The 9,230-nt window shown below is 26.5% G+C and overlaps 1 protein-coding gene across 1 annotated transcript; it reads right to left on the bottom strand.

Moving 5' to 3' along the window:
- Positions 1–3,814: 3,814 nt before the first annotated feature.
- LOC107471740 (uncharacterized) lies at positions 3,815–7,216 on the bottom strand. Its single transcript, XM_016091232.3, has 2 exons — positions 6,726–7,216; positions 3,815–5,093 (listed from the first exon to the last, which is right to left on the bottom strand). The coding sequence occupies exons 1-2, from the start codon at positions 7,153–7,155 to the stop codon at positions 4,564–4,566; spliced, it is 960 nt and encodes a 319-aa protein (XP_015946718.1). The 5' UTR covers positions 7,156–7,216; the 3' UTR covers positions 3,815–4,563.
- Positions 7,217–9,230: the final 2,014 nt, after the last annotated feature.

Genomic DNA, 9,230 nt, shown 5'->3' with positions numbered 1-9,230 from the left:
AAGTGGCGCTGATGCCTCTAATGGCTTGAAACAAATATTTGAAAAATGTACTAGTGTTACTTTAATTAATAGTATGGGCTTGGGCTAGTATAATAGAACCATTTTTATTAATTATTAGAATGGGCTATTTGTTAACAAGAGCAACAATAATTCAAATATCTAATACATAATGCAGTTTTTAGTTTTTTTAATTTATAAAATTTTGTAAGTTATATTTTTTTTAATATTATATATAAAAAAATTTAATATTATTAATTATTACTATTTACTATTTTTTTAAAAAAATTTGGGGGGGACCATGGCCACCTTAGGTCCCCCGTGGATCCGCCACTGGCTACACCGAATGAGTAAGGACTGAGGCTTTAAATTATTAAAAGAATGCTAGAATATTATTAAAATTTATTAATTTGGTGAGTGTTAGTTAGTAATATTTGAAAATATAGGTTAAAAATTTAGATTGTTAGACTAAAAAAATTTGAATTGATAACTAAAATTATTGGTCAAAAATAATAAATTCTGTTGTTTTTTAATTTTTATCAAATTATTATTATAAAGAAAAAATATTGGTTTTTTTTTCTGTTAGAGGAAAAAAGAAAGAGAGTAGTTTTTAGTCTTTTTCCATACTCAGATTATCATGAAAGTCATATTACTTATATAATTATTTAAAAAAAAGCAAAAAATTTAAATATTCAAACAAAAATATTAATTATGAAAGATTATATTAGGACACTACTTCGATAAAGACACTAAAAATGTCTTTTTTTTAAAGACGTTTACATGTGTCATGATATTATTGGACATCTTTATTAAATCGGTTAATAATTTATTTTTTAATAAACCAGAACAAAATCGGTTTATTATAGCAACAATAATAAACTCAATTGTCCGCACTATAATTATTAGACCTAATTTGATCCGACCAATTTACACAATCTAAATCGAATCATGTTTAAATTTTTTGATAAAAAAACAAATATATCCCTGATTTTTGTTTTAAAAAAAACAAAAAAAAACCCTAGATTATGTAAATTGGTCGATTCGACCGGATCTGATAACAATTGGATTTATTGTTATTGTTATAAAAAATCGGTTTTATTCTAGTTTATTAAAAAATTTAAAAATAATCGGTTCATTAATACGTCTAATGATAATGCGACACATAAATGTCTTTACAAAAAGACATATATTTATAAGAGCATCCTCCTATTATATTATTATTAAAGTATCATCTTTTAGATAAATAGAGTATATTTAACAAAATGATCCTTCCTTTTAATAATTCTGCCAATAATCTAATTTTCCATTTGTAATTTGTATTTCACTCAAAAAGATTTTTTTTTTATCACTTTAGCCAATTGTTCTCCACTTTGAGTCATCACTTTCATGCCACCTGAAAAAACAAGATGGCATGCAATTATGAGACAAATATAAGTGTATGAAGCTAAATATATACAAATGCAACCTCCGAGAAATAAATCAATAATAGTCACATCATTCAAAACCTTACACAAAATGTTTTCTTCTCCAAGACACATTTGAAAATATCCTACTTAAGATACCATTAATTCTCCGCGTAGAAACTGTACACCTAATTGGGTTAGAAATATCCCAAATGCCTTTCTAAGATCAGAGGAACTAACTGCCAAAGTTAAGCAAACTTTTTTGAAGATCACAGCTGTGCATATCGCTACTCAAATCCACCATTCCAGCCGTAAACTAAGCTTCTTTTTCTTTTCTTTTCTTTTTTTTTAATTAATATCTTAAGAACTTAATCTTATCTTAATATATTGGCACTTAAAATCTTTCACGTAATCTAATATTTAGCTATCCATAGTTTCTTATCATACCATATGATACTTTAGATTTAGATTTTGTGGTCGACACAAGAGTCTACCTAAATATTTTTTTATTGGTTTGAATTTTTAAAAAAAAATTCATTTATAATATTAAATTTTTTATGATAAAAAAATTTAGAGTTAAGTTACTGTTAATTTTTAAAAGAAGATTTTAATAAATGAAGAAAAATATAAAAGTTTATGCAAATTTTACATAAATCTAAAAATAATTTTTGCGTAAAAAAAATGTATTAGAGATATAATTATTACTTTTTTTATTATATTGTGTTAGCATGATTACATGATACTAACGATATTAAAAAAGAATGAGAGTACAATTTTTATTTTAGATTTTGATTAACGTTAAAATTATTGGCTAGTCTATTTTCTTAAGGTATCGTTTAGAAGAGAGACAGAGACTAAAAGACAGTGACTAAGAGATAGAAACCGAGAGATAGAGACTGAAGTTTCAGTAATTAGTATTGTGTTTGGTATAAAATAAAAAATAAAGATTAAAATAAAAATGAAACTCTAATTTAATTTACACAAAAGTTAAAGTTAGAATTAATTAATTAAAATAAAAATATTTTAGGTATAAATTATTATTAAAATTTCAGTTTTTATCTCCAAAAATTTTAATCTTCTGTATTTTTATTTTTTAAAAATACTAAAATACTAAAATTTTAATATTAATCTCTAAACTAATAAATATGATACTGAGTCCTAATTTTTTAATCTCCATTCTAATATCTCAAAACACAACCTAAATAAGTGAACAATATGCAAAGTAATCAGTTACTTCATTCGCGGTAGATACTATACTTGGAAAAAAAAAACTATAAAACATTGTATATTACATCATAAACTATTGATAATATTGAGCCTAAGCCTAGGAAATTATAAGGCTGATAATATGGACAAAATTATATTTCACTTTCTTTATTTTCCGTTTGATTCTAAATTTTGTGTTATTGTGTGAATATTCATAAGCGCAAAATTGTTTATTGTATTACGTTTTATTTTTCATTGATTCCAAAATTTGTATTATTCTATATATTTTTGTCAGAGATTGGTTCAATACCTATTAGTAATACTATTGTGGATCAAAAGGTTGGCCCAATTATAAATCGAGCAAAAACTTAGATCATATTAAAATATTTCCATTTGACCCATCAGTACTTATAGACAAAGATTATATATAATTGGACTTAACCCAATTTCTTACCAATAAAAAGGACTAGCCCAATTAATGGAACATAAAAATCAATAATAAACCGATCAAATTGGGTTGGTCGAGTAGTTAACTCACTAATCAATTTAAATAAATATTTATAGTTTGAATTTCATTTTGTATCTGCAGGAATTTATTTACCAGTAACAAACCTTTAAAAAGATCTCTGATCCGGGATGAATTAGTTTTTAATTTATTAGACTAGATACTGTGGAGAAACGAAAAAAAAGAATACTATAAATATAAAAGAAGTATATTGTATTACTAATAAACTAAAATGTAAAATCGAAAAATGTCTTATTAGAACATCTCTTCTTTGATCAATTTCTTCTCATCGAATATCTTTCTATCCCAAATTACACACAAACCCCTAATATGAGTCATTCAATTTCAATCCTATTTTATATACCTTCTCTTCCTATACCTTTAAAGATAAATAAAACTAAATAAAACAAAAACAAACCAAACCTTTTATATCTTATTTATCTCTTTTAAAAGTTATGTATTATTTATCAAAAAATGTTAAGGCATTAATATGCTTTATATTTTAATCTTATTTTTAAATAAATATTAGTTAACTCTATTTTTTCCACTAAATATTGGCCCTAATATTTTTATTATCTAATTATCGGAAAGAAAAAGAAAAGGCTGACCAATGCTTACAATATTTATAACATAAATTTGTACAATAATATAATAATAATAACAAACACTTCAGCATAATAATAAAAATAATAGTAAAATATAAAATATACAAAAGAGAAGAAAAGCAAAGGTATAAATACTTGCACAAATCAATGATATACAATTCCTTATCATTCCCAATACAATAATGGAACAATTTGTGATAATTAATTCAATGGAGCCATCTTAAGCATATTACCACTAACACTAATTAATTCACCACACAATAATATATAATATTATATAGGGTAAATCATATTGACATTTTTCCAAAAACTAGGTGATATTAATTATATATGATCACAATCTTTAACTTGTGAAATATGTATCTATTGATCACAATCTTCTTAATCCCAAATTTTAATTAAAAGAAGTAATTAAAATACTAGTCAAGTGCTATATATATAAGGTTTAATTACTCTGTTGGTCCTATAGTTTCGTGAAATTTTCAATTAGGTCTTTATATTTTTTTTAATTGGGTCCCTGCACTATTTTTTTTTCAATTAAGTCTCTCTTAGTAGTAATTGGCTTAATTTTATAGGGACCCAACTAAAAAAAAAGAATTGGTATAGGGACCTAAATAAAAGGAAAAAAAAAGTGTAGGGACCCAATTAAAATAAAATTTGGCGCAAGGACTCAATTAAAAAGAAAAAAAAAGTATAGGGACCTAATTGAAAATTTCGCTAAACTATAGGGACCAATAGAGTAATTAAACCTATATATAATCTTAGTATTTAGAAAATGTGGGGTGTAATATATATGACATATTTTAAGGAAAATGAAAATAATTTACCCAGATATAATAATAATTAATTAGTGAGGCCTAGTTCTTGTGCTAGTAGTATTACTAGTATTGGAAGTGTGAGAATGATCATTGGCACTTCCTTTAGTAATGTTTTGAACAAGAACTTCTCCAACACCTTCTCCAATGCCTTCAACCAACCCACCAATGAATTCAATAACAACTTGTGAAGCAACTTTTGCAGCAGTGGCAATCATGCTGGGCTTTTCTGGGGGCTTTATACCATGGGCCTTGAGCCCATTAACCTTGCTCTTAGCACACCAAGCATGGATATAGTACTCACATTGAGGAGAAGTGCATTTATACACCCTACCTGACCTCTTCCTCTTGCACTCCCCACATATGAAGCCGGTGGAGTCTGCGGCCGAGGCGGTCGCGGCGGCCGGGAGGATCTTAAGGGTGTGTGGATGAGGTGGGTAGTCAATTTCAGTGTTGAGCATGGCACAGCATGGATGCATTTGATAGCCACATGCAGTGCATATGAATGCAAAGCCTTTGGTTGGTTTCCCACAAACATCACATTTGGATTTTCCACTTTTAGCTGAAATTCATCATATACATATATGAGTAATTAACTTTGATATGTATGTGAACTAGAATTATTAAAGAATTCTAAAACTAGGATTTAATTATAATATTGAAAAAAAAAAAGTATAAATCTATCCTAAATTTTTGGTCTGCAGACATTTAGATTTAAAAATATATTTAAGTCTCTGACTCCTTTAAAATTTGGACACATTGATTACTGGGTCTAATTTGTCCCATTTTAAAAATTCTCTCACGTGTACTTCTGTATCAACCAGGTCAATATAATGAGAGTCACGCTTAATTTTTTCATTGGGTCTAACAGGTCCAAATTAAATGAATATAAAGGATCAATATATCAAATTTTAAAAAAGTTAAAAATTTAAATATATTTTTAAATATTTAAAAACTTAAATATCTACATATCAAAAGGTTAAGGCCCTTTTTTCTATTTTCTCAATTATATGTTTATTAGTATTTAAAATTTTCATATGTTTAAGAATATCTCATTTGAAAAAATTGGTAAAAATGAAATTTTGATCATGAATATTTTAATGACACATAAATAATTTTTATATCTAACAAAACCATCTAACTTAGTGGAAAGGGTTAGATTGGGCTTATTACAAAACCCCTAAAATTTTAAAATATTCTATGAATATCAGAAATTAATTATTGTATATTTGTATATATTTAAACAAAATTTACATGTTTTTTAATAAAGTAATCAACTTCTAAAATAAACAAAATTTTCAATAATGCAAAAGAATAAACTTTTGGTGAACACAATAAAACTATTCATNAAAATTTGATTATAAATATAATTAAATATATATGATCATTCTATATTCCTATACAAGTGGCGAATTTCTAATATCTATATAATATGTGATATCTATATATGTATAATATGGTTAAAAAAAGCTAAAAAATATTTTATTTAAAAAGAAGGAAAGAAAAGCTGAAAGTCTATAATTATAAAGAAAATATTATTTAAAAAAAATCATGAATAATTAAGAAAGTTATCTGAGCTGGAGAAGCAGAAGAAGGAAAAACAAATATCCAAGCATATGCCATTCACTCCCCCTCCTTCTCTTTCTCTTTTATCTCAAATAATAGACATGACATAATTATACAAATAATATTAGCTAAAACATGTTTTTATGTATATGAGTTTAATTTTAATGTATGTATAGTATAAAATATTTTATATAATTATATAATGATATCTATTTTTTTAGATGACTATTTATACGATGAACATAAAAAATAATTATTTTTATTAATTTAACGTTATATAATTAGATGTAAGTGTAAAATTAATATAAAATACTAACAGTACATTAAAATTAAATTTTATATATATATAGTCTCATCTGATGAGTCATTAGGGTTAGTTTAATAGTAAAGATTTGGATAATATATACCAAGTTTTAATGTCAAATCTTAACACCATCGTTAAAAGATGAAAACTCAAGTGCAGTCGACTCCACATGAAGTTGATAACTGAAAACTGTTAGATGATTTGACTAAATTTTTATTTAACGGCTCTCAACTATCAACTTTACGCGAAGTCAACTGCACCTGAATTTTCATCTCACTAAAAAATAAATAAATAAATAAAAATAGAGAGAAGAAAGAGTAAGACCTGGTTTGGAATGGAACAAGATGGAGTGCTGAGAATGCAAGGGATGTGCCTTGAGAGCAGGAGGAGCAAAAGCACAAAAATCATGAAGCTGAAACTCACATTCTTGGCATACAAATCTCTTTCCACATCCATATTCCTTACATCCCACACACACAAACACCTCCCCCATCTCCACCATTGACAAGCTGTGTTGTGGATGGCTGAAGTGTATGATCTCTTGTCCAAATATTTGTTCCGGTGATGTTGGAAATTTCACCGGCGGCGGCGGTGGCGGTGATGGTGATGCTTTCTTGGGGGTAAAATTGGAATATTGGTCAATAACATTAGGGGATGTCATCATGAATTGATGCTCTTGTATATTGGATGGTGCTTTTTGCAATTGGAACGTTCTTGTTTTTCTCATCATTGCTTGATTTTGGTTCATCATCATTTCTTTGTGTTCTCAATTGAAAACTGTGTCTTAATTTTTGGTGCATGGGAATTGAGTAAGGGTAATGGAGAATATATATTGTGGTACCTCGAATATTGTTCCACACACTCTTCATGTCTTTTCATTGTTGAACCCAAATTCATATTTCAATAATTTCTAAAGTTGTTATAACTTCTAAAAAGGATTTGTTACTTTTGAAAAAAAAAAAAACAGAAGCAAAATTGGAAGATATAATTTGTAGAATTTATTCCTTTATTATTATTCCCACAAAAATTTATTTGACATTTATATTATTGGTTGTTATATTTCTTATTTAGGATAACTAGCTCTTAAATGGTTAAATAATATTTTTAATTTGCTATGTATATATATATCTAGGGTATGTATTAATCATCTATTATTGTAGACTAGTTATTTTTTTAAATGGAAAAGTATAGGGAGCCAATGGTCTAAGCGTACAATGTGTACAATAGAGGTTTAGGAAGTATTAGAGATATGACCATTAGTGTTACATTGTCCTATCAGGTTACGTTTTTGGGATGAGTGGGTTCATGACATGGTATTAGAGTTCTAGATCCGAAAGGTTAAGGGTTCGATCCTTGGTGAACTCCAAAATTAACTTAAGTATTCGGATGGTTATTCTGGATAGTGTGGATGATGTTCATTTTATTCATGGACCAAAGGTTTAACCCATTGTAATAGAAAATAGAATAAATTATTTCTAAACATCAAAGATTTAAGCGTGATAATTTTAATTATAAAAGATATAAATTAACTAATATTTATAGAAAAATTATATTTTTCATAATTAAAATTTTTAGTGTTTAAATTTTTTAGGGTAAAAATTAATAACTTAGTATTCTCGAAAATATAAAAAGCCCTAAAAATCAAATACAAGATTCTAAAATCAAAGGAGGTAAGCAAGAAACAAATTAGTTAGTTGTGATTTCAACTAATGAATAATTAGTTAGAAGTTTTACTAAGAAACGTTATATCTAGCCACATCACTCTTTTGTTTAGATTAGATGCTTAGAAAGTAGGTTTTAATTTCTAGGTTTTGTGGTTTGTCATTTCATTACTCAAAAACTAAACTAAAGAAAGAGGATGCCATGCATAAATTAAAGGCATCTTGCATGTGAGTGTGACACAAATGGTAGTAACCATTTGAGGCATTTTCTTTACTCTTTAATTTGTGCCACCTCATCTTATTTTTCCTGTTGTTGGTTCTCAACTTCTAAATTCTAATCCTCTTGTCTCATGGACCCACTACTTCCAATCTTTGATAATTATCAATTTCAAATTAAATAATCTCATATCACTCTTTTTCCTTTGTCTTTTCACTTTGTCACTCTCAAAATCGGATTCATGGTTGATATATAATTCATGGGAGAAAATTGAACAAATCCTCTATGTTTGTGACACGATTATATTTTTCTAATTTTTCAATAAATTGTTAAAATAAAACGTAAATGACCATTTTAAATCGAAAATTAGATGAAGGGCGAATTCGATTCTGACAAAAAACTTTAAGAACCAAAATCATACTTATATTTATCTTTTATAACTAGCTATAACTTCTATAGTATATTTCTTTTTATAATAAAAAATAAAATGATAGTAACCTAACACATTAAGTTCGTTAAGTTTTATAAATTAATTAGTGGCTATAAAAATTAAGGAGTACTAAGTTCGGTGGATTGAATTTTGTAGCTATTTTTTTTGTGAACGTTAATAAAACTAGGACATCATTTTACATTATTTGCATCCATAATAATCATCAAACTTGACGATTAGGATGGTAATTTAAGTAAAGATAATTTGAATATATTTACATATAATTAATACAATTAGATTATGTATATATTAAATTAATTATCAATATAAAATAAAAAATTTAAAATTCTTTTTTAGATTCTTCTCTAGCATCTCCATCATTAACGCTATGAATATTAGTTAATAATTCTACTATTAGCTTAACTCTTCTATCCGTCACAATTACTATCCTGTTATCCCCAAGATTAGATGCCTAAAGCTTTCTGTGGACAGTAAGTCTAATAAGACAATTTATCCCATTT

Source organism: Arachis duranensis, chromosome 10 (assembly GCF_000817695.3).
Source record: "Arachis duranensis cultivar V14167 chromosome 10, aradu.V14167.gnm2.J7QH, whole genome shotgun sequence".
Taxonomy (NCBI): Eukaryota; Viridiplantae; Streptophyta; class Magnoliopsida; order Fabales; family Fabaceae; genus Arachis; species Arachis duranensis.
Note: the sequence above shows the minus strand (reverse complement) of the source record. Positions and strands in the feature narration are given on the sequence as shown.